Consider the following 26,939-nt stretch of genomic DNA (forward strand, 5'->3'; position numbering starts at 1 on the left):
GTAGAGAAATGTTCTATTTACCAATAATAATTTGCATTCAATACCCCAATTTAAATGATGTATATAATAACTAGAACAGAGGTAATTAAGAAGCTTCAAGGATTGAACAACAATGTTAACCAACAGTGACATATATAACATATTCATGTAATAATAGCAGAGTAGATACTGTTATCAAGTACACATGGAACATTATTTGAAATAGATGATAATTTGTACATAAAATAATTCTCAGTAAATTATAAAAATATCTGAAATAATATGCATCTTCACCAGCTGAATTAAATAAAATTAGAAGTAGGGCCTGGAGTGTTGGCATAGTGGTTCAGAGTTCTTTTTGCTCTTGCAGAGGATCTGGGTATGGTTCCCAGCCCTGACATAGCCACTCATTACTATATAGAGCCCAAGTTCCAGGGAATCTATGTGCTCTTCTGAACTCCACAGGCACCAGGCAAGTCCTTTTTACATACATATTATTCTGGTTTGAATGAAAATGGCCCCTATAGGTTCATGTATTTGAAACTATGGTCCCTAGTTGGTGCCACAGTTTGGGAAGGATTAGGAGATGTGGCCTTATTGGAGGAAATGTGTCACTAGGGATCAGCTTTGAAGTTTGAAAAGATTTGTGCCCTTCCCAGTTTTCTCTTGCTCAGGCTCCTGTTTTCAGATCAAGATGTGAGCTCTAACTGTTCCTGCAGTCATGCCTTTGCTCTGGTGTCATGCACTCTAACCCTTTGAAACACTCATATGCATAAAATAGTAAATAAATAAATTTTAAAAAGGAAATGTTAACTTCTAAAGACAAACTGGGAAACTTCAAATTATGGAATGTAAACAAGTAAAAAATTATTGGACTGCTGGTTAAACAGCTCTTAAGAAGGAAAAGTCAAGCCAAAGTGGCTTCACTATTCAGTTCTACCAGACCTTAGGCAAGTCAAGGAATGCCAAGTATAGCGGGACATGCTACAATAACACAAGTATTAAGATAAAAAATAGGGTAGTGTAAAGAGTGTTGTTTCTCTGATTTCTTTCTCAGCCCATTTATCATTTGTATATAGGATGGCTAGTGTTGTGGTAGTATTGTGTTCCCCAAAATATTGTGCACCCTAATAAACTTATGTGGGGTCATTGACAGAACAGCCACTAGATACAAAGGCTAGAAAATGGTGGCACTCACACCTTTAAACCTAGCATTCCAGAGGCAGAAATCCATCTGTTCAAGGATACAGCCAAGCATGGTGACTCACGCCTTTAATCCCAGAAAGCCAGCCTTTAATCCCAGGGAGTGATGGTAGAAAGCAGAAAGGTATATAAGACATGAGGACCAGAAACTAGAAGCATTTGGCTGGTTAAGCATTCAGGCTTTTGAGAAGCAGTTCAGCTGAGATTCATTCTGAATGAGGACTCAGAGACATCCAGTCTGAGGAAACAATATCAGCTGAGAAGTTGGCCAGGTGAGGTTAGCTGTGGATTGCTCTGTCTCTCTAATCTTCCAGTGTTCACCCCAATACTTGGCTCTGGGTTTGTTTTTATTAATAAGAACTTTAAGATTCATGATACATCATGTTTTTTTTTTTTTGAGTTCATCCTGTATCTCCCCACGTTACTGAAGGTGTTTATCAGCTGTGGGGGTTCCCTGGTAGAAATTTAGGGGTCACTTATGTATACTATCATATCATCTGCAAATAGTGAAATTTTGACTCCTTCTTTTCCAATTTGTATTCCTTTGGTCTCCTTTTGTCGTCTTATTGCCCTAGCCAGAACTTGGAGTACTATATTGAATAGATAAGGGGAGAGTGGACAGCCTTGTCTTGTTCCTGATTTTAGTGGAATCTCTTTGAGTTTCTCTCCATTTAATTTGATGGTGGCTGTTCACTTGCTGCATATTGCTTTATGTTTAGGTATGTTCCTTGTATTCCTGATCTCTCGAAGACCTTTATGATGAAGGGGTGTTGGATTTTTTCAAAGGCCTTTTCTGCTTCTAATGAGATGACTATATGGTTTTTTTCTTTTTGTTTATATGGTGGATTACACTGAAAGTTTTTGGTATGTTGAACCCTCCCTGCATCTCTGGGATGAAGCCTCATTAATCATAGTGAATGATGTTGTTGATGTGTTCTTGGATTCGGTTTGACAGTATTTTATTGAGTATTTTTGCATCAGTTTTCATGAGGGAGGTTGGTCTGTATTTCCCTTTCTTTGTTTTATCTCATGTGATTTGGGTATCAGGGTAACTGTAGCCTAATACAAAGAATTTGGTAATGTTCCATAACAACTGCTTCTATTTCCTTAGGTTTTATAGTTCTATTTAAATTGTTTATCTGGTCTTGGATTAATCCTGGTATGTGGTACCTATCCAGAAAATTGTCCATTTCTTTTAGATTTTTTAATTTTGTGGAGTACAGGTTTTGAAGGATGACCTAATGATTCCCTGGATTTCCTTGGTGTCTGTTATGTCCCCGGTTTAGTTTCTGATTTTGTTGATTTGGATATTCTTTCTCTGCCTTTTGGTTAGTTTGGATAAGATCTTATCTATCTTGTCGATTTTCTCAAAGAATCAAGTCCAAGTGGATCAAAGACCTCTACATAAATCCAGTTACACTGAGCCTGATAGAAGAGAAAGTGGGCAGTAGCACAGAAAACTACTTCCTGAATATAATACTGGTAGCACAGACACTGAGTTCAACAACTAATTAATGGGACTTCCTGAAACTGAAAAGCTTCTGTAAGGCAAAGGACACTGTCAATAAGACAAAATGGCAGCCTACAGAATGGGAAAATGACTTTACCAACTTCACCTCTGACAGAAGGCTGATATCCAAAATATATAAAGAACTCAAGAAGCTAGATATCAAATTACCAAATAATCTAATGAAAAATAGGGTGCAGATTTAAACAGACTTCTCAACAGAAGAATTTCAAATGGCTGAACTACACTTAAGGAATTGCTCAACATCCTTAATCATGAGGGAAATGCAAATCAAAATAACTCTGAGATACCCTCTTAACATCTGTCAGAATGGCTAAGATGGAAGACACTAATGGCAGCTTATGTTGAAGAGGATGTGGAATAAGAGGAACACTCCCCTACTGCTGGTGGGATTGCAATCTCATACAGTCACTTTGGAAATCAATACGGCGGTTACACAGAAAATTGAGAATCAATCTACCTCAAGACCCAGCTATACCAATCCTGGGCATATACCAGAAGGATGTTCAATCACACCACAAGGACTCTTGCTCAACTATGTTCATAGCAGCATTATTCATAATAGCCAGAACCTGGAAATAACCTAGATGCCCCTCATCAAAGAGTGGATAAAGATAATGTGGTACATTTACACATGGGGTATTACACAGTGGTTAAAAAAAAAAAACCAATGACATCATGAAATTTGCAGGCAAATGGAAGGAGCTAGGAAAAATCATCCTGAGTGAGTTGACTCAGACCCAGAGAGACAAACACTATATGTACTCACTCATAAGTGGATATTAGATGTAAGGCAAAGGATAACCAGACTATAATCCACAGCCCCAGAGAAGCTAGGTAACAAGGAGTACCCTAAGTGGGATGCGTACATCACTCTGGGAAGGGAAAATAAAAGAGATCTCCTGGGTAAACTGAGGGTGAGGGGGATAAAGGGCAGGGATTGGGGATGGTAGCATAAGGAAGTGGGAATGTTGAGTTGGGGGAGGAACAAAGAGGGGGAGTAGTGAAGAAGATATCTTGATAGAGGGGGACATTATGGGGTTAGGGAGAAACCTGGTACCAGGGAAACTCTCAGGAATCCAGAAGGATGACCCAAGCTAAGACTCTTAGAAGTAGTGGGTAGGGTACCTGAATTGGCCTTTTCATGTAATCAGATTGGGGACTACCCTAATTGTCATCATAGAACCTTCATCCAGTAACTGATGGAAGCAGATGCAGGGATCCACATACAAGCACTATGTCTAGCTGCAGCAGTCCAGTGGAAGAGGGGGAGATGGGATTATATGAGCAAGGGGGTCAGGATCATGATGGGAAAACCCACAGAGACAGCTGATCCAAGCCCGTGGGAGCTCAAGGACTAGGGAGCCTGCGTGGGACTGACCTAGGTCCGCTGCATGTGGGTGACAGTTGTGTAGCTTGGTTTGTTTGTGGGGCCCCTAGCTGTGGGACCAGAATCTGTCCCTGGTACATGAGGTGGCTTTTTGGAACCTATTCCTTTTGGTGTGCTGCCTGGCTCAGCCTTGATCCAGGGGGGCGGAGCTTGGTGCTGCCCCAACCTAATATGCCATGCTTTGTTGACTCCCATTGGAGGCATTATCCTTTCTGAGGAATGTATGGGAGGTGGGTAGAAAAGAGCTTGGGTGAATGAACAGGAGGAGAGGAAGGAGGGGAATCTGTAGTTGGTATGTAAAATAAATAAAAAACTTAATAAAATGATAAATAGACTAGACTTCAACAAAACTAAAAACTTTGGGGTCTTCAAGGTTACTGTCATTAAAGTAAAGAAACAACATGTTGGGTTGGAGAGATGGCTTAACAGTTAAGAGCACTGGCTACTCTTGCAGAGGACCTGGGTTTGGTTTTCTGCACCTACATGATGACCTACTAACATCTATAACTCCAGTTCTAGAGCATCTGATCCCTCTGACGTCTACAGACACCATACATGCATATGGCGCATGGGCATACATTCAGGCAAAGCACTAGCCTATAACTACATCTCAAAAACTGTTAAAGGCAACATGAATAATGGAGGGAAATACTTGTGAATAATGTATTTCATAAGACTAACCACCCACACAACCTTCAACCTACAGTTTGTCCTGCCTACAAGATGTTCTGGGTTAAATGTGGTGCAGAAATTGTGAGACCAATGATTGGTCCAGTCTGAGACCCATGGCATAAGAGGGAGCCTACCCCTGACACTGCCTAGAGTGCCAGGACTCTGAGGTGAATAGCCCAGAGATCTAGGATAAAACCAAACATGACTGGAAAATAAAGTCAATGAAATGATTCCTAATGCTATATTGCTATACTCATAGATTGGTGCCTAGCCCAATGGCCATCAGAGAGGCTTCACCCAGCAACTGATGGAAACAGATGCAGAAACCCACAGACAAACATCAGGCAGAGCTCAGGCATTTCTGTGAAAGAGGGCTGTAGGAGTGAGAGGGTCAAGGGTACCACAAAAAAAGCCACAGGATCAACTAACCTGGTGCTCATAGGGGCTTACAGGGACTGAATGTACAACCAGGTTGCCTGCATGGGACTGGCCTAGACCTTCTGCATATATGTGATAGTTGTGTAGCTTTGTCCTCTTGTGGGACTCCTAACAGTGGGGTTGGGGCTGTCTTCAACTCTTTTGCTGGCTTTGTGCCCTATTTCTCATAGTGGATTTCCTTGCCCAGACTTAATACAAGGGGAAGTGCCTAGTCTTACTGCAACTTGATATGCCATGCTTGGTTGATATCCATGGAGGGATGGCCTTTTCTGAATAGAAACAGAGGAGGAATGGATTGAGGGGTCATGGTGGGGAAGTGGGGGATGGACTGGAAGATGACAAGGGAGGGGAAAATGCAGTCAGGATGTAAATAATAATAATAATATTAATAATAATGATAATCATTTAAAATGCTCTAGTATTTCAAATAAATAAATTATACTCACAACTCAAGGATAATTAGGCAAATGTAATTTTCAAATGACTAAAGTATTTGGATACATATTTCTCATAGAATGCTTGGAGTCATTACAATATCTGATTTGGGGACATATCACAGAAGTCTCATTACCAAAACCAGATCAATATGGCTATACAAAGACACATAGGTCAGTAAAACAGAGTAGACATCACAGAAATAAACTAATATGTCTGAAACCAACTAATTACTTTTAAATGGACAAAATCCCATCAGAGAAACAATAGCCTTTTCAATAAACAGTGCTGGGAAAAGTGGGTATCACTAAGCTGGAAACCTGAGTTTGTTAACTACCCTGTGGAAAAATCTACTGAAGTGGATGAAAGACACCAATGTAAGATTGGGAACTCTGAATCTATTAGAAGCCAACATTAAAAAAACCACAACAACACTTCAAGATATGAGTAGAGGCAATGATTTTCTGGTTACAACCTCTAAAACACACATAGGAAAAAACATTACATTCCCATGGTATTACATCCAACTAAAAACTATCTGTACTGGAAAAGAAATATTCAAAGAGTGAAGAGAGACAACCTGTATACTGTAAGATTAGAAATGAAAATATTCAAGCTTAGTGAAGTGAATAAAGTCCTCTACTCTAGGTATAGAACAGCAGTAATATAAACTTGGGGAACTTTACTTAAAGTAGTGAATAGAAGAACCAGCAAATAATTTAGAAAGAATCCCTCTGAGAAATGGTGTAAAAGTGATTAAATGAGGAGAAAGGAATGGCAGTGGGGTGTCCTGCTGCAGAGAATTGTATATGGTTGGATGTGAGTGCATAAAGTTTGTGCTTTTGTTATGGAGAGGACCATGCTGATTTCAGTTTGCAAAGTTTTGGGGTAAACTGGGAAGTACAGACTTTTGTAAATATAGGAGAGAAGGAGTGGCAGAAGGAGAGATTTTTAAAAGTAATGCATTTGTATTTCCCATCTCAATTAAGTTCTCAAATGGGGTAATGACCTCAAGCATCCTGTGACTAGCACATAGAATTAGAGATAACCTAAGAACATATAAACCAAAGACTCTTAATTCCTCAGAGGTGTCTAGGATTACAGTACTCTATTGTGTCTTTGTTTACCAATGCATTTCTATTCTTTACAATGACTTACATTTCTGGACACGGAGCTCAATTATCTTATCTCTCGTCACTTTGTTTCCATCGGGGGTCTGCCAGGTGACCTCACATGTGTAGTGACTACTGTCATCCATGTGTAGGGCATTCAGTTGGAGAGACACATCCCCTGGAACTTTGTGGCTCACTTTCAGGCGTTCTCTGTATTTTGCCTGCTGGATATGGTCACCCGAGGAGTCACGTAGGAAGATGGTGACTGGGTCAGAGCCATGTTGTACCAGCCATTTCACCAAAACTTGACTGTAGCCTCTCATGGGAACATAGATGCACTGAAATGTCACGTCTCCTTTCCAGGTCCCTGTCACACTGTCTGGTGCTTTTAGGATGGGATGGCCTAAAGACAGGGAACAAAGTAAAATGAGCAAACACAGATGACATGTTCACCTGAGTGAGGGTGTGAATGACAGGCTCAATAGCTTTGTAAGAAACCCTTTTCCTCAAGCATACTTTCATCATCCCTGGCATATTCTGTTAGCTTTCTCATCAATTCAAGGGAGTTTGGGGGATTAAGTCCTTAACACTCTTTAGCTATAGTGCTTTCAGGTTCTTTTAAGTCACTGTCTTGCTAGGAGGTGAATCTAAGTAAATTGAAGGACCAATGTTTTCTCCTAAGTAGTAAGTGGAGATTTAGGGTAGTACTAGCCTTTAGGGATTCTATGATCTTTTACCCATCCACAATTCTTCTTTCACTACTTTCAAATGAGATGTAGAAAGAAGAAGGGTGAATAGTTGAAACTGAAGTAGTTTATTTTGTGTAGATACATGCTTGAAACAGCCCTCTGCTCTAGTATCTTTTTTTCTCACTCAAGAGAAGAGGCTCAGTGGTTGGGACACAAATTCAAGTTCTTTTCTGGAAGATAATCAACAGGAGAATCTAAAGGTGAACCAAAAAGCCTGGATGAAGATTCCTATTTAACCAAACCATTAGCTATTAGGTTTGAAACTTGTACTTTGCAAGTAAGCCTAGCTTATTTTTTGTCCTTATTCTTTGTTTTTCTTTCTTTCCTTTTTCATTTCTTTTAGTTATTACCAAAAATAATAGAAAATTATATCCTGATGGGGGAATAGATTTCATCTACGCTTGGTCTGGAAAAGAAATGAACCCGAGTAATCTCTAGAGCTGGTTGAAAAAAATAGCAAATAAGCATAATTCAGAATTGCTAGATACTTGACATCATGATTGATTTGGTCTTGCCCTCTAGGAAGATGAACGAAGCAGAAGTTCAGCAAGAGTCAGGTTCCCCTGTCCTGAGTCTTACTTAGTTCTTCCTTCACTTAGTTCCCTAAAAGGCATTTCATTTCCTTGAGTTATAAATGAGTGTGTGGCCTGGGCAGGCGTCTCCACGACGGGTAAGGTGACCTGCTGACATCCCACGCAACCTAAGTCAGAAGCTCATTTTTTAGTGAAAGGGGGACCTGTAGGGCCCTGGCCCCTGTTTTGGGTAACTGTTGCTTTGCTTGCTGACCTTGACCTTGATATCCTTCCTATGCTAATTCCCTGCTGGGTTCCACCCTCCTGAAAGCTTAAGGGAAGATCCTTGTCTATGTATCCTGCTTAATGGGTGTTAACAGCTTAGATGCAAGACTGTAAAACATCGGTAGCAAACTTCTGTCCTCTGGGGTTCTCCCATTGTGCTGTAAGCCTGTATTTAAGATCTCCCCCTCCTTCAATAAATGGTATTCAGCATTAAAAAATGTAAAATAATAATAATAATAATAATAATAATAATAATAATAATAATAATAATAAATGAGTGTGGAGGAAGATTCAGAGAATGCTCCTCTGAGCTAGCCTACACACTGCTGGGCTGTGTCTCTGAATTAGGTCCCCACAACAGCCCCTACAACTGGGTTACTGTGTCTAGAAAGAAGTGAGCTATTTCAGCAGCAAGTCCTTTAGTTGAAGAAGCTAGAGATGTTTAGCTTGGAGAAGAGGAGAGCTAAAGGGATATAGTTTCTTCCTTTCTTCAGACATTTTAAGTGCTGACATGGAAAAATGAAGGATGTGTGTTCTAGTTTGATAGTGAGAAGCCCTTGGACAGAAACAACAGAGAAGTGTATTTAGTACAACACAAGTAATATTTGGAAATGCTCCTGATCAGAGTCTGGTGGACATCAGTAAATGTCTGTGCTCTGAAAGTGTGTGAACAGCAAATGCTAAGCACTTGTAAGTAATTCTAATTGATGGTGCATGTTGCTTTTATTTATTGAGCCTTACCATGTAGCCTAAGACCACCTGAAGCTTTCTATAAAGACGAATGTGTCCTTGAACCCACAAAGATCAACCAGAGTGCCTGTGCCTTCCAAGTGCTAGGATGAAATGTGTGCCCCACCATCCCTGGCTATAGGTTACTTCTAAAGTCTCACTTACTTATTAAACATTTATTCATTGGGGGTAGTATATTGTAGCAGGAATCAAAGATTGGAAATGAGAAGTTAGTTATTATTGTAGAATTTCAAGGGAAAAGAAGAAGAATATAGGTTTGGGTGACTTTGAAGTCTTCTGACATCCCTGAAATACTGGAAAATCATGCAGATACGTTCTAAGAGAAGAACCTTTTCAATTTCTACCCAAGGCAGCTTTTGGAACTTTTACCCGATTTCAATGATTCCCTCCCTTCTGCCCAAAGTTCAGAAAGCTTGCAGAACTGCATGTAACTGTGACTGACCATCAGGAACAAGCTTTTCTCAGTAAACCCTCAACATCAACACCCACACCCTCTGCTGGAGGTAAAAGTGGTAGTCAGGCATGAGTGTGCTACCTTACCGTAGGTGAGCACTCTTAGGTGGCCCAGGAGCAGCAGGGCCAACCAGATCTCCATCCTATGTGAAGATACTTCTTTTCTTTCTTCCATCCTCCTGCTGCTGAAGAGATTGGTAATTCGGGTGGCTGCCAGTTTCTGCTTTACTTCTCTATATTTTTTTCCAAAATGCTAGTCTTACTATATACACCCCCTCTTTCCGTATTTCAGAATAATCACATGGGGATCTTGCCTTTCGCCCTGCCTAAGGTTGGAGATTTGAAAGAGTTCCTCATTCTGCTGGGACTGAACTTTCTCTGAGGCCAGTGCTATTCTCTAGTCTTTCATGTGCTAGACTTTTGAGTCTGCTTATTCCAGTGCAGTGATGTTTTCCTTTCTGGAAGATCCAGGGAAGATAAATAAACTGTTCTTGCATATGTAATCTTCATCAGTTATACTATTAACCCACACTCCTCAATATAAATGAACAATGTGGGAGGTAGGACATCTGAACGCTTCACAGTATGAGTTTAGTGTGTTAGGAGGCTTTCCATACAGAAAATTTTTTTCTTTTTTTTTCATTTTTATTTATTAAGAAATTTTCTACTCACTCTGCATACCATCCACAGATTCCCCCTCCTTCCTCCTCCCACCCCCAGCCCTCTCTCCCAAGCCACCCTGCATCCCCACATCCCCCCAATCAAGGTATCCTCCCATGGGGAGTCAGCAGTGCCCAGCACACTGAGCCTAGGCAGGTCCAAGGCCCTTCCCACTGCACCAAGGCTGTGCAAGGCATCACACCATAGGCACTGGATTTCCAGAAGCCTGCCCATATACCAGGGACAGATCCCGATCCCCCTGCCTGGGTGCCCCCCAAACAGTTCGAGCCAAACAACCATCTTCCATATCCAGAGGGCCTAGTCCAGTCCCATGGGGGCTCCACAGCCACCAGTCCACAGTTCATGGGCTTCCTCTAGCGTGGCCGGTCATCTCTGCACGTCCTCCCATCATGATCTCAATGTCCCTCGCCTGCAGAATCCTTCTTCTCTCTCATCAATCGGATTCCCAGAGCTCAGCCTGGTGCCTGGACATGGATCTCTGCATTTGCCTCCATCAGTCACTGGTCAAAGGTTCTATGATGACAGCTAGGTTATTTGCTAGGCCGGTCACCAGAGTAGACCAGTCCAGGCACCTTCTGGAACAATGCCAGCAGACCAAGGTGGGGTCATCCTTGTGGATTCCTGAGAGCATCCCCATAACCCTGCCTCTTCCTATTCCTATGATGTCCTCATCTATCATGGTATCTTCCTCCCTGCCCTCCCACTCTGTTCCTGTTCCAGCTTGACCCTCCCATTTTCTTATGTTCACGTCTCCCACTCCTCACCCTCTGCCACCCCCCGCCCCCGCCCCCAAACCCAGTCTGCTCATGTAGATCTCATCCACTTCTCCTTTGCAGGGTCATCCATGTGTTCCTCCTAGGGTCTTTCTCTGTTAGCTAGCCTCTCTGGAGTTGTGGGTTGCAGTATGGCCATCCCTTCCCTCACATCTGGTATCCACTTATGAGTGAGTACATACTATATTTGTCCTTCTGAGTCTGGGTTACCTCATTCAGGATATTTTCTAGTTCCATCCATTTGACTGCAAATTTCTTGATATCATTTTTTTTTTACTGCTGAGTAGTACTCCATTGTGTATATGTGCCACATTTTCTTCATGCATTCTTCAGTTGAGGCGCATCTAGGTTATTTCCAGGTTCTGACAATTATGAATAATGCTGACATGAACATAGTTGAGCATGTGTCCTTGTGGTAAGATTGAGTATTTCTTGGGTATATGCCCAAGAGTGGTATAACTGGGTCTTGAGGAAGACTTGTTCCCAATTTTCTGAGAAACCACCATACTGATTTCCAGAATGGCTCTACAAGTTTGCATTCCCACCAACAGTGGAGGAGTGTTCCCCTTGTTCCACATCCTCTCTGACATAACTGTCTTCAGTGTTTTTGATCTTAGCCATTCTGACAGGTGTAAATGGTATCTCAGAGTTGTTTTGATTTGCATTTCCCTGATGACTAAGGATGTTGAGCAATTCCTTAAATGCCCTTCAGCCATTTGAGATTCTTCTGTTGAGAATTCTCTGTTAAGCTCTGTAGCCTATTTTTTAATTGGATTGTTCAATATTTTGAAGTCTAGCTTTTTGAGTTCTTTATATATTTTGGAGATCAGCCTTCTGTCAGATGTGGGGTTAGTGAAGATCTTTTCCCATTCTGTAGGCTGTTGTTTTGTTTTATTGACTGTGTCCTTTGCTCTACAAAAGCTTCTCAGTTTCAGGAGGTCCCATTTATTAATTGTCACTCTCAGTGTCTGTTCTACTGGTGTTATATTTAGGAAGTGGTCTCCTGTGCCAATGCATTCCAGACAACTTCCTACTTTCTCTTCTATCAAGTTCAGTGTAACTGGATTTATGACCTCAACATAAATCCAGTTACACAGAAAATTTTTATTAATTGTCAAGCCTAGGGGCACAGTTGTTATGGAAGGGTGTTCCATATCTCATAGTGGGAAAGTTTGTTGACTGACTTTTGTTGGTAGCCCTATCTCTGATGGCAAGAATGATTCATTTTAATTAATACTCCTCATGATGCATTTGTAAAGGCATCTATGTTTCATTTAAGAGAATGAGAAGCCCTATTTGTAGTTTGCTAGACTTAATAGGGGTATGCTGTATTAGGTTGAAAATTTTAATTTATTTCACATTACTACAAGACAATGAAGAGATGCTCCCTAACTAAATGTAGTTGCTCTAAATATCACCCCTTTTCACAGGCCCTAGAGTGACAGTAATTTCATTCATAGGCTAATTACAGGTTTATCATGACCTTCAATCAACTAACTTTGAAAATGTAAGCAATTCCAAAAACAGAAATTAATTCTTCACTGTGTGTTATGTCTCATATTTGTTTTTGTTTTTTTTTTTTTTTTGCTAGATGTAAGAGGTCATGGATAGAGACTTGTACAGAGAAGAAGAATGAGAGTCCATGGAGAGATGTGCTTGCTAAGGGATAGTTGCATATAGATGATGTGCAAAGGATAGGAGGAGACCTTGTTATATGGAATTCTTTCAAGCTTGTGTTCATCCAGAAATAATCCCCTTGGCTGGTTGAACTTCATGCTATTTCATTCAGTCTACCTCACTAGGATTTTAAGGTTTTCTTCTCATTCAGTCTTTACTTAGGGAATTCTGACTTTCAAAGAAACTTCTTTCTAATTTACAGTCATTACTCTACCAGGTCTACCATCACACATATGTGCACACGCACGCGCACACTTCTCCACTATAACTTTCAATGTTATAAACAGGAGGCCCATTGGACTGACACCAATCTCTGCATGACTCTATCTAACTCATGATAGTCATATTTCAGCTCCAATGATGGACTTACAAGCTTACATCAACTTGTCTGCTTGTAATTGTGTATCTTTTGTGTGCATCCTAAATCTTTTTAGGTGGTTTTGGATTTGAAGATAAAGAAATTTTCTAAGGAACATATAGGATTTCCAGCCATGTAATGAATTCATCAGTCTGTTGATCATAAAAAAAATAGTTGGGAAGTCAATAATTATGAAGATGACTAGGATCTATACCACTTGATTTCCAGATCTTGAAAAAGCCAAATCCATCTGAATATTAATTAGCTTTCTCAATTGCAACATGAACATGAGACTTGATAATTGTATATTCTAAATTAAAAAAAATCAAACCACATTATTCATATGACAGCTGTAGCAATTACAACTAGTACTTTTTCATTTTTTTTACTCATCCAGACACTGTACTAAGATGAATATTAATGTACTTACTCCTGTATCTTTATATGTTTCATCTATTCTATTACATTGCTTCTCTTTTCTTTGTGGTACTTGTACTTTATATATACTGACTCTCTCATTTGTCACTTTACATTCTGAATTAAATAAATTTCCATTCTAAAAATAAGCTCTTGGATATCCTTTGCTGGTAGAGGAAATTTATGTAGAGGTGCACCATGAAACCTACACACAATCAAATGTAATGAGCAAAAGGGGGTTTTTCTCTCAAATTTTGCCTGATCTCAAGGATTGTATCCTTTTTCTTCAAAATCACAGGGTAGTACTTGAGCTAAGTCAGAAAGGATGGGTTATTTGAGTAGGAGACAGGAGGGATATGAAAAGTTACTTTAATCCAGAGAATTTACTTTTTCATTTCATTTTCAACTCTAGTGCTTCCAGGGATAATGATGCATATGTTGTAAGAACTCAGATATTGTGGGTGAGTAGCAGAAATAAATATGTATTTTTTTTAAGATTAATATTCAGAGATCCCATGGCTTATGTTTACCAGAATATTACTTCTTTTGCTTAACATGATTTCAAGTTGTATTCATTTTCCTACAAATAGCATGGTTTGGGGTTGGGGAAGGTGATTTAGATAAGAGAGTAGTAAGACACAGGTGCTATGAAAGGAGAAATGGGAAAATGGGGGATAGCTTTATCTGGGGAGAGCTGGTGAGGCCAATGCTGATGCTAATGGACAGGGAAGTAGGAGGGATAAAGACACCAAGGATGGTTGAAAAAGTCATAGGGAAACATTTTATATTTACTTAAAAATATGTACATAATATACATGTATATGTGTATACATACATACAGGTTTTTGGATTTAAATTTTTTCCTGTTTTTCTTTTTTACTCATCTACTTATTTTACACTCCAGCTGCAGCCTCTCCCATCCTCCCCTCCTAGTTTTCTCCTCCCATTCTTCCTGCTCTCACCCCCCAATCCCCTTCTCCATCTCCATCCAGGAAAGGGCAGATCTCTCATGAGTATGAACAAAAGATGTCATATCAAGCTGCAGTAAGACTAAGCACCTCCCCATTTATTCAGACTGGGCTAGACAACCCAGTATGAGGAGTAGAGTCCCAAAAGCCAATAAAAGAGTCAAAGACAGCCCCTGTTCCCACTTTTAGGAGTCCCACAAGAGCACCAAGCTACACAATTGGAATATATATGCAGAGTGCTTAAGTCAGACCCATGCAGGCTCCTTGGTTGTTGTTAAGTCTCTGTGAGCTCCTGTGAACCCAGGTTAGTTGATTCTGTGGGTTTTCTTATGCTGTTCTTGACCTTTCTGGCTCCAACACTTCTTTCTCCTCCTCTTCCTCACCAGGATTCCTGAGCCTAATGTTTGTCTGTGAGTATCTGAATCTGCCTCCATTAGTTGCTGGATGACACCTCTCTGATGATAATTGGGCCAGGCACCAATCTGGCCATAGGAGGCAGTAAGTTCAGGTTACTAAGCTGGGGTCCTCCCTGTAGACTCCTGGGAAATTCCCGACCAGGCTTCCAGTCCACCCAAAATGCTCCCCCTCCAGCAGTACCCCTCAGTACTCTCCCTCTCTGTGCCACTTCCAAACTGATCGCTCATATTCCTATCTCCACCCACCTTCAGTCCATTCATGAAATCTTCATTTCCCCTTTCCAGGGAGATCTGGGTATCCCCCTATGAACCCTCCTTGTTACCTAGTCTCTCTAGGTCCGTGGATTGTAGCATAGTTACCCTTTATTTTACAATTATTATCCACTTATGAATGAGTACATACCATGTTTGTCTTTCTGGGTCTGGGTTACATCACTCAGGATGATTTTACCTAATTCCATCCATTTGCCTGCAAATTTCACGATGTCATTGTTTCTCTGCTGAGTAATAACCCACTGTGTAGATGTACCACATTTTCTTTATCCATAATTTGGTTGGGGGACATCTAGATTTTTTCTAGGTTCTACAAACAAAGCTACTATGAACATAGTAGAGCAAGTGTCCTTGTGGCATGATTGAGCATGTTTTGGGTGTATGCCCAAGAGAGATATAGCTTCGTCTTGTGGCAGGTTGATCCCAATTTTCTGAGAAACTGCCACACTGACTTCCAAAGTGATTGTACAACTTTGCACTCCCACCAGCAATAGAGACATATTTCTCTTGCTCCACATCCTCTTCAACATAAGCTGTCATCAGTGTTTTTGATTTTAGCCATTCTGACAGGTGTAAGATGGTATCTCAGAGTCATTTTGATTCGCATTTCCCTGATGACTAAGGATGTTGAATAATTCCTTAAACATCTTTCGGCCTATTGAGATTCTTCTGTTGAGTATTCTCTGTTTAGATCTGTACCCCATTTTTAATTGGATTATTTGGGTTGTTGATATCTAGTTTCTTGAGTTCTTTATATGTTTTGGAAATCAGCCCTCTGTCAGATGTGGGCTTGAAGAAGATCTTTTCCCATTCTGTGGGCTGTCATTTTGTCCTATTGACAGTGTCCTTTGCCTTACAGAAGCTTTTCAATTTCATGAGGTCCCATTTATTAATTGTCAATCTTAGTGCATGTGTTATTGCTGTTCTGTTCAGAGAGTTGTCTCCTGTACCAATGCATTCAAGACTACTTTCCACTTTCTCTTCTATTAGGTTCAATGTATCTGGACTTATGTTGAGGTCTCTGAGTGGATTTGGGCTTGGTTTTGCACAGGGTGATAAATATGGATCAATTTACATTCTTCTACATGCCAACATTCAGTTATGCCAGCACCATTTGTTGAAGTTGCTTTCTTTTTTCCATTTTATCATTTTGATTTCTTTGTTGAAAATCAGATATCCATAGGTGTGTGGATTTACATCTGGTCTTCCTTTTGATTACATTGAACTACCTGTCTGCTTTTATACTAATACCATGGGGTTTTATCACTGTAGCTCTGTAGTATAGCTTAAAATCAGGGATAGTGATACCTTTAGAAGTTCTTTCATTGTACAGGATTGTTTTAGCTATCCTGGGTTTTTGCTTTTTTCATAGGAAGTTGAGTATTGTTCTTGTGAGGCCTGCAAAGAATTGTGTTGAGATTTGAATGGGGATTGCATTGAATCTATAGATTGCTTTTGGGTAGGATGGCCATTTTTACTACTACATTAATTCTGCTGATTCATGAGCATGGACCATCTTTCCATCTTCTGATACATTCTTCAATTTCTTTCTTTAAAGATTTGAAGTTCTTGTCATACAGGTCTTTCATTTGCTTGGTTAGAATTCCACCAAGATATTTTATCTTTTTTGAGGTTATTGTAAAGGTTGTTGATTCTCTAATTTCTTTCTCAACCCATTTGTTATATGTATATAAGAGGGCTACTGTTTTTTGTTTGAGTTAATATTGTATTCAGCCACTTGACTAAAGGTGTTTATGGGCTGTAGGAGTTCCCTGGTAGAGTTGTTTGGGTTTGCTTATGTATACTATCATATCACCTGTGAATGATGATACTTTGACTTCTTCCTTTCCAATTTGTATCCCCTGATTTCGTTTTGTTGTCTTATTGCTTTAGCTAGAACTTCAAGTACTATATTGAACAGGTATGGAGAGAGTGGACAGACAACCTTGCCTTGTTCCTGATTTTAGTAGAACTGCTTTGAGTTTCTCTCCATTTAATTTGATGGTGGCTGTTGGCTTGCTGTATATTGCTTTCACTATGTTTATGTATATCCCTTGTATCCCTGATCTCTCCAAGATTTTTTATCATGAAAGGGTGTTGGATTTTATCAAAGGCTTTTTCAGCATCTAACAAGATGATCATGTGGTTTTTTCTCTTTTAGTTTGTTTATATGGTGTATTACATTGACAGATTTTCATATGTTGAACCATCTCTACATTTCTGGGATCAAGCCTACTTGGTCTTGGTGAATGATCTTTTTTTATGTGTTCTTGGATTCAGTTTGCCAGTAATTTTTTTTCTGTTTTTACCAATAACATATTTTATTAACTAATGACAAACTTGAACTAAACATCAAACTATACTACATAAAGGGCTTTTCTAAAAATGCATTCATCTCCTGATAATAAATAAATACAGCTTTGTACAATTAGAAAACCAAGACAGTGACAAATAACAGAATAAGAAGAAAATGGATCCTGGGTCCAAAACCCAAGGATTAAACCAGAGACCAAGGTGAAAGGACCCTTGAGGTTTTCTTCCCTAGGTGGTCATGTGTGTCACACATTTCTTTTCCAAGTCTCCCCACTGGGCACTGGACTACGCTAGTCTAAAGTTGTTACTAAGACATTCTCAGGTGCACAGTTGCATGAGATGGGAAAAACGGAAAACAACAGCCCTAAGAACAGCCAGTACACTTGGTGAGGGCCCAGCATGGCTGCGTTCAGTAGTTCTAAAACTCCAAACAGAAACAAAGGGCTTCTTACAGACACTAATATCGTTTCAAGAATGCCTCAGAAACACATTTTCCTACTTGGTAAACACTCAAGAACTGAAAGTCACCGTCTAGAGACAAAAAGCGAAACATCAATTCATCAGCACCATGTCGGATGAGCCTCAAGTCCTTATGTTGATGAGCAGATTCTTCTCTCCTCAGGGAAAATCTGCTGCCTGAAGCTAGTATCTTCAGGAGAAAGAACAGATAAAACTCAATAAATTAAATTTTATTCATTAAAATAAACAGCTATTTTAAGGTTTGGCACTACATGAAACGTCTTTCAGAACAAGAATGGGTTCAAAGATAGACGGCTTCATTATTTGCTAGAGCAGGAAACACAACTTTGTGACTACCATTCTCCAGCAATAGGTCCACAAGGTGTACCCACACCATAACAGCTGACATTCAAATCAGAGGGGGCCGTATGAAATGCTGGCTGTCTTCCCGACCATCCCGTGTGGGGAAGTCCCAGCACAGTTGCTGCTGGGACTCACATGACATACAGTCCACCACATTAGTGGACCCGTGACCTACATCTCGGATCTGGCTAGTTAAACAGTCACACATGGCTACACCGGCACCAGCTCGGCAGTGGAACACAGGTCCGACCAGCTCCCACTTATTCAGCACTGGATCAAATGCCTCCACTGTGTTTAGGTATGCATTGCCATTGTGACCGCCAACTGCAAAGATTTTGCCCATCACGGTAGCAATGCCTACTCCTCCCTGGGGAGTCGTGAGTGCTACCACATAATCCCACTTGTTGCTTCGGGGGTCGTACCGTTCAACTGAACTCAGAGGGGAGTTATCATCAAAACCACCAACAACATATAAGCAGCCGTGAAGTTCACTAACACCATTGCCTGCTCTGCGCCGACCCATTTCCTTGACCTCTATCCACTTGTCCAGATGTGGATGGTACCTCTCCACACTGGATAAAGAGACCACTCCATCATTGCCACCCACTGCGTAAACATGGTTCACTAAAGCCACAGAGCCAACGCCTCCACGGGGAGTGTTCATTGGTGCCAATGTACTTCACTGGTCAGATTCGATGTCGTATCTCTCCACATCACTAAAGCAAGTATTATCATCTAACCCTCCAATTGCATATATTGGGCTCCCTAAGGAGGCCAAAGCAATTCCTCTCCTCTTGGTGTTCATTGACACCTTCATCATCCATTTATTAGTGAGAGGATCAAACAACTCCATGCTACCTAAATGCTCATTCCCATCATGTCTACCCACTGCATACACTTTACCTTCCACATAGATCACACCCACATGCTGCCTTCAGCTATTCATTTCTGGTCTAAAGAACCAACTGTTTTTGTTGATAGAATAGCATTCAATACTACAAAAGGGGTCACCAGATCCACCTCGACCACTTACACAGAACAGCACACCAGCCGTATGCTTCCTTGGGGTAGTGCGGACCGTGTACTCAAAGTCAGGGACCGGTTTGCTGCTCAAATGAAGGTGATAGTTCCTTGCTTCATCCAGTAGATCTCTACATTTTAGGTTTTGCTTGACAATCTGTTCTTTTGCCACAACTCCCATAAGAAAATCAACTGGCAATAATGGCAGACGAACCTGTGCAAGTGTCTCATCCAGCCATTTAGAATGATGCTGGGGATTGGCAAGAAGCCACTTGATAGCAGCACTGTAGACCTGCTTTTCACTGTCGATGTTGACATCACTGGAGGACAGAAGCTTGTGGAGGTGCTGGGGTGACACACTTAGAAAGTCTTCACACTCCACCACTTCAGTAAAGTGTTCGCAGGCATACTGGTCCGCCATGTCCATCAGGTCTATTCGGTTGTGACTCTCCGCAAAGGCTCGTACTGCCAGGCAATTGGAGGGATGAAAATGTAACTTCATGTATTCACAGCAAGCCCTGGCCACCAGTTCAACCTGCAGGATACATGCTGCATACAGGAGAGGCTGGACGTTGTCTACTGTCAACATGAGCCGTGAAGAGTAGACGAATTTCACCAAGTCTTCCACAGCATCACCATCAAAGTCTTGAATCTTAATCAGCTCCTGCTTGGCTTCAGCCATTTCAGAAAGAAACATGGCTCTGAAGTAGGGAATCACACAAGCTAGCACCAGTTTGTGGCAAGAGATCAGCTTTGAGCCAACCTTCAGTGTGACATCACAGAGCTCCCCATTCTCATAGAACCGGAGGAGAGAACTGTGGAAGTCTTTCCATGCTTCGTTGGCTTCAAAGATGGAGTCTTCGCCATCACACTCGCTGACAGAAGACCTGCTCCTCGCTGGCTGCTGCGGGGGCTGCGGGGGCTGCGGGGGCTGCAGACGCCCCTTTGTCACGTGACTCCTAACTTGTTTCCCATTTGTAGACTCTGAAGCCATTTGCAACACTCTTTTTATGGAGCTTCCTTCTGAAACATCCCATTTACTCTTCTTTTAAGGGTGAGAAGATAGAAGACAGATGCAGCCACTAAACGTTAGACATCTTTCAAAATTCCTTCAATTGCCATTATATAGTTTGCTCTCTGTCCTCGCACGCCTCCGCGCTGGCCGAGCTGCTCCCTGCTGGCACTGCGCCAGCTCCGCTGGGACACCCCACAGATGCGCTCTATGGCTGGCTGGCTCGCTTGCTCCCAGTTTGCCAGTATTTTATTGAGTACTTTTGCATCAATGTTCATGAGTGAAATTGGTCTGTGATTCTTTATTTGTTGGATCTTCGTGTGGTTTGGTTATTGGAGTGACTGCGGCCTCATAGAAAGAATTTGGCAATGTTCCTTCTGTTTCTATTTTGTGGAATAATTTGAGGAGTATTGGTCTTAGTGCTACTTTGAAAGTCTGGTAGAATTCTGCACTAAATCTGTCTGACCCTTGGCTTTTTTTGGTTGGGAGACTTTTAATAACTGTTTCTATTTCCTTAGGGTTATTGGTCTATTTACGTTGTTTATCTTAGGTAAATGGTATCTATCAAGAAAATTTTCCGTTCCTTTTAGATTTTCCAATTTTGTGGAGTACAGGTTTTTGAAGTCTGACCTAACGATTCTCTGAATTTCCTCAGTGTCTGTTGTTATGCCCCCCTTTTAGTTTCTAATTTTGTTGATTTGGATATTGTCTCTCTGCCTCTTGGCTAGTTTGGATAAGGGTTTATCTATTTCATTGATTTGCTCAAAGAACAAACTTTGTTTCATTGATTCTTTGTATTATCCTCTTTGTTTCTATTTTATTGATTTCAGCCTTTAATTTGATTATTTCCTGCTGTTTACTCCTCTTAGGTGTGTCTGCTTCTTTTTATTCTATCACTTTCAGATGTGCTGTTAAGTCACTAGTATGAGATCTCTCCAAATTCTTCATGAAGGCCCTTCATGCTATGAACTTTCCTCTTAGCACCACTTTCATTATGTCCCATAAGTTTGAGTATGTTTTGCATTCATTTTCATTAAATTCTAGGAAGTCTTTAACTTCTTTCTTTATTCCTTCCGTGCCCCAGTGGTAATTCAGTAGAGAGTTATTTAGTATCTATGAGTTTTTAGGCTTTCTGTAGTTTCTGTTGTTGTTGAAATCCATCTTTAATCCTTGGTGGTCTAATAACATACAAGGGGTTATTTCAATTTCTTTGGATATGTTGAGATTTGCTTTGTGGCTGAGTATATGATCAATTTTGGGGAAGGTTCCATGAGGTGCTGAGAAGAAAGTATATTCTTTTGTGTTTGGGTGAAATGTTCTGTAGACATCTGTTTTGTCAATTTGAATCATGTCTGATAGTTCCTTTATTTCTGTTTAGTTTGTGTCTGGATGACCTGCCCATTGGTGGGAGTGTGGTGTTAAAGTTTCCCACTACTATTGTATGGGGTTCAATGTGTAGTTTAAGCTTTAGTAATGTTACTTTTACAAATGTGTGTGCCCTTACATTTGGGGCATAGATGCTCAGAGTTGAGATATCTGATCTTGGTGCATTTTTCCTTTGAAATGCACTTCTCCATCTCTTTTGATTAATTTTGGTTAGATGTCTATTTTGTTAGATATTAGGATAGCTAGACCAGCTTGTTTCTTGGATACATTTGATTGAAAAACCTTTGCCAACCCTTTGCTCCAAGGTAATGTCTCTCATTGATGTTGAGGTGTGTTTCTTGTATGCAGCAGAATGATGGAACTTGTTTTCTTATCCAATTCGTTAGCCTGTGTCATTTTATTGGCGAATTGAATCCATTGAGAGGTATTAATGACCAATGATTGTTAATTCCTGTTATTTTGCTGTTGTTGTTGGTAGTGGTGTGTGTGTGTGTGTGTGTGTGTGTGTGTGTGTGTGTGTGTGTGTGTGTGTATGCTCATGCATGTGCATGTGAGTACCTGTCTGGGTGTGTTTGCCATCTTTGGGTTTTGCTGGTGTGAGATTATCTATTGCCTGTGTCTTTGTGGCTGTAGCTATCTTCCTGGAATTGTTGTTTTCCTTCTATTACCTTCTGTAGGGCTGTGTTTGTAGATAGATATTGTTTAAATTTGACTTTGTTATGAAGTACCTTGTTTTCTCCATCTATGGTGATTGACAATTTTGCTGGGTATAGTAGTTGACTTATTAAGTTGAGCCAACCCTGCATTTCTAGGATAAGGCCAACTTGATTGTGGTGATTATCTCCTTGATATGTGTTTGCATTTGGTTTGCTAGTGTTTGTTGATGGTTTTTGGTTCTAGATTCCTCAGGGATATTATTTTGTAGCTTTTGTTGTTCTTGTATTGTCTTTGTGTGGTTTGGGTATTAGTACACTACTGGCTTCATAGAACAAGATTGGGAGTGATTCTTCAGTTTTTATCCTTCCTTTTCTTTTTAAAAAAATAGTTTAAGAAGGATTGGTTGTAGTTCTTTGAAAATCTTGTAGAATCTATCTAATCCTGGACCTTGTTTTTAGTCAGAAAGCTTTTTATTGTTTCAATATCTTCCTTTGTTATGGGTCTGCATGTCTCTAATCCCAGCACTAGGAGGTGGAGACAGGATCTCTCGGCCCCCTATTTGGTCTGAGGATTTGTAGAGTTAAGAAGCTTCTAGTGGTTGCTTCTCTGCTTCTCTGTCCTTTCAGCTTTCACTCTCATGACCTTTCAATCATTACCCATCTGACTCTGGGGGTTTTTTATTGTTAAGACTAATTAGAATCATGCTTCACTTTCCACTCCCTCCCAAGTTCATAACTTCTTTAGTTATTATTGTTACATACAGAAATACTTATATACACAAATACTTCATATAGATTTTACATACTAATTCCAGTTCTCCCTCCTCCTCTTCTGCTGCCCTCCCCACCTCCCCCAATTCCACCTCTCAATACACTCCTCAGAGAGGGTAAGGCTTCCCTTGGGAAATCAACAAAGTGTGGCATACTAAGTTGAGACAAGACCAACTCTCCACCGCCCCCTGCCCCCCATGTCAAGGCTGAGCAAGGTATCCTATCCTAGAGAACGTGTTCCAAAAGCCATTTCATGCACCCATGATAAATCCTGGTCTTATTTCCAGGGCTCCCCAAACAGATCTAGCCACATAACTGTTGCCCACATTCAGAGGGTCTAGTTCGGTCCCATGCATGTTCCCTAGCTGACAGGCCAGAATCCATGAGCTCCCATCAGCTTGGTTCAGCTATCTCTGTGATTTTCCTCATTATGATCTTGACCTCACTTGCTCCTGTGATCCCTCCTCCCTTTCTTCTACTGAAGCCTAGGAGCTCAGCCCAGTGCTTGGTTGTGGATCACTGTATCTGCTTCCGTTAGTTACTGGATGTAGGTTCTATGATGACAACTAGGGTAGTCACTAATCTGATTATAGGAGAAGGTAAGTTCAGGCACCCTCTCCATTATTGCTAGGAGTCTTAGTTGATATCACCCTTGTGGATTCCTGGGGATTTCCCTAGCACCAAGTTTCTCCTTATCCCCCTAATGGTTCCCTCTACCAAGAATTATTCACATAGATGAGGAAGAATAATTCCAAGTCAGTGGCATAGACTAGATCTTCAACATAGTAAAAACAACTTCCCCATATTATGGAATAATATACCCACACAGCTACAAAGAAGCATAGAGCACCAAGTAGATAAGATTAGAAATAAAATTCCCCATAGTATGCCATAGTTAAAAAATTAAGTGTACAGAATAAAGAGTATTGAAAAATGCAAGAGGAAAAAATAAGTTACATATAAAGGAAAATCTGTTCAAATAGCTGATTCTCAATGGAAAATCTAAAAGCTGGAAGAGGCTGGAACAATACATTCCAAGCCTTAAAAGAACATGAGGGCCAACACAGACTAATATACCCAGAAAAATTATCTACCATAGTTGAAGGAGAAAATCTTTCCACAATATAAACAGCCTTAAATATTTTATACCCAACACACTAAATATAAAGAAAATATAGGAAGCAATATTTCAGGCTGAATAGAGAAATGAGCATATCTAGGAGACTGTGGAATGAGATGTAAAACTATAATTACAAAACCACAAAGTACCACTGAGGCACAAATAACAACACCAAAAATCAGTAACATAATGACTAGAATCAATGTCCAACTTTCAATAATGATAAATACTAAGAACCTCAGTTCTTCAACCAAAAGTCATGGTTAGATAAATGGATCAAGAAACAAAATCTACTTGTTTCTTGTCTACAAGAAACATTTCTTAGTTTTAATGATCAACATTACTGTAGAGCAAAAGAATGGACAAAACAGTGACAAGGAAGCAAGCAGGTATCACTATTCCAATAGTAATTTCTTATTGTTGTAGATAGTATGTACTTTGGATACAGGATTCGAATGAATGGAGATAGATATGACCCCAAAACTTCCTCCTTCAGGATTTGCTTTCATATTACTGGAAGCGGTTAAGGAAGGGATGCAATCAATAGTCTTAATCAGTTGTGATGCTAATGAACTGCAATAATGACCCACATGACAATATATCCCTAGAGGTGTGATAGTGATGCTCATGTATTGGCAGTAACAAAGAGCTGTCTAATTGGACTTAAGGCCTATTTAACAGGGGTCTCTTTGCAACAGACAGAGATCATTGTAGAAAACCACAGCTGGTCAAAATGCAGAGAACATATGATACTGGTGTGCTCAGCCCCAATTCATACAACTACATAGAATTTTTGCACCTAAGGTTCAGGGACTATTATGGAATGGGGTGGAGGCAGTGTGCAGAAAGATTGTGAGAGCCAGAGGATCAGGAAATCTGCATGAAGGTAGTGTCTTCTAGAAATGGCAAGAAAGCTATATTCCTGATATCTCAAGGACATGGCTGCCTAAATAAGATTTGAAAAAAGAGCATCAACCAACATGATAATGTAGAAAGGAGAACTCTAATGATGTCCTACACAAAAAGGAAGAGCAATTAACAAGTGGTGAGAGAGGGAGAATTAGTCTTCCAGAGGTTGAGTCACCTAGTAGTTTTTTAATACTAAGTGGTTAGCCCTAAAATATATGCATATAGGCAAAAGACCTAGCAGGTTTTATTTATGTATTTTTGTGTTTATATACATGCAATAATAATTAAAGTAAAAGAGTCAATAAACTTGAAAGGGATTACAAGGGATGTGGAAAGGGTTAAATGAAGGAAAGAAGGAAAGAATGATATTATGATGTCAAAAAATAAGAGCATAAAAATTGCAAAAAGCCACATAAAAAGTCTTAAAAGAAATCAAAGTGGAAATAGCAATTATTAAAAAGTCAATGGGTTGCACACTGGAAGGAGAAAGATGTAGATGACAAGGAAGGAAGAAGAAAGAAAGAAAAATAAAGGAAAGTAAGGGAGGAAAAAAGGAAGGGGGAGGCAAGAAAGGAAAGAAACAAACTGAAACTCTGCAGTCAGCTGAAAATCACATGTAAGTAGAACCAGGAATCTTGCTTGGTTCTGTGTGATTCCACATTCATGTTCTTTCATGTCACACACACTGCCCAGAGTTATTTAAATGGAAGATAATTAAAATCTCCTAATATATCCCATAGCCACTTCCAAAGTCATTATCTTTCATATATACCCAGACTATCTCTTGGCTTTAAAGACTAGAAAGTACAAATAGAATTACACTTCTGGGCTGACTACAGATGTTGAGAACTCTTAAGCAAACAGTTCTTACATCTCACTTGTTTGGGAGAAAAGGGGAATTGGAAAAAGCTGACAATGCCAAGGGACGTCAAAATGACACAAGATGTCTTTATGAATGTGACCAATATGAGTATTCTAAATTTATTCCAGTTTTTATGTAAATACACTCTGCCGTATTACGTTTCATTCTGAAAATATATAGTCTTCCCTCACCTTTGCTCACATCTTTCAGGAGCCTCATTGTGTTGATCTCTCTTCTTCAGCCTTATAGTCAAATTTCTCATTGAGGTTTTGTGCAGCTCATAACTAGACAATTTCTTCTCATGGTCCTAACTATCTCAAATTTAGACTTAAATTTATCCCAAATAATATTTTGATAATGCTTTATGTTTTTTCAAGTTCACTAACAATTACTCCTCCTAACCCAGATTTGCAGTCTAAGAACTTAAATATCAACTGAAATATCTCAGAATTCTTGTAGAAGATCAGGTAGGAGTGGGAAATATAATTTACTTCCCTTTTAATATTTGGTGCTAGAGCTTGAACCCAGGACCATGAGAATGCTGAAACATGCTCTACCACCAAACTACATCCTCAGCCCCATAGTTTGCATCTGATTTTTATTGGGTGATAGACTGTATTTGCTATGATGGGGTGATTTTATACATGTTTTGATATGTCCTAAGTGTTAAGAATGGTGCTTTGCTGACAGCTCAATAATTTATTAAATGAATGACTGGGTGACCATCTTTATATTTTGTACTTAATTTACTTTTTTTGTAGTATTTGAACTGTCATTTTAATGTTTATAGGATATACATTCTAAGGAATAAGACACCACAAATTTTCTATGTGTATGTGGGGAAGTGGGTTCATGTCTGTATGGGTGCACAGGTATGAGAGTATGCATATACATGTGCACTCGCATGTGAAGGCCAAAAGTCAACATCTACTGTCTTTGTTCAGAGGCTATCCCCCCCATGTTTTACTATTGTCATTTTGAGACAGGGCCTTTCATTAA

General features: G+C 40.0%; 2 protein-coding genes across 2 annotated transcripts in view; both read right to left on the bottom strand.

The window, feature by feature from the left end:
* The window catches only part of Vsig4 (V-set and immunoglobulin domain containing 4), a 45,849-nt gene extending 36,077 nt beyond the window's left edge, over window positions 1–9,772 (bottom strand). The window contains exons 1-2 of the mRNA XM_028888879.2: window positions 9,594–9,772; window positions 6,804–7,160 (exon numbers count right to left, since the gene is read on the bottom strand). Of these exons, the coding sequence (XP_028744712.1) occupies window positions 6,804–7,160; window positions 9,594–9,681 (445 nt within the window). The 5' untranslated portion in view covers window positions 9,682–9,772. The remainder of the gene's footprint in view (window positions 1–6,803; window positions 7,161–9,593) is intronic.
* An 8,478-nt stretch (window positions 9,773–18,250) lies between these two features.
* LOC114706481 (kelch-like protein 8) lies at window positions 18,251–20,365 on the bottom strand. Its single transcript, XM_037198775.1, is given in 1 exon segment — window positions 18,251–20,365. A coding segment is annotated over 1 exon segment (1,968 nt). The 5' UTR covers window positions 20,219–20,365.
* Window positions 20,366–26,939: the final 6,574 nt, after the last annotated feature.

This window comes from Peromyscus leucopus, chromosome X (assembly GCF_004664715.2).
Source record: "Peromyscus leucopus breed LL Stock chromosome X, UCI_PerLeu_2.1, whole genome shotgun sequence".
Taxonomy (NCBI): domain Eukaryota; kingdom Metazoa; phylum Chordata; class Mammalia; order Rodentia; family Cricetidae; genus Peromyscus; species Peromyscus leucopus.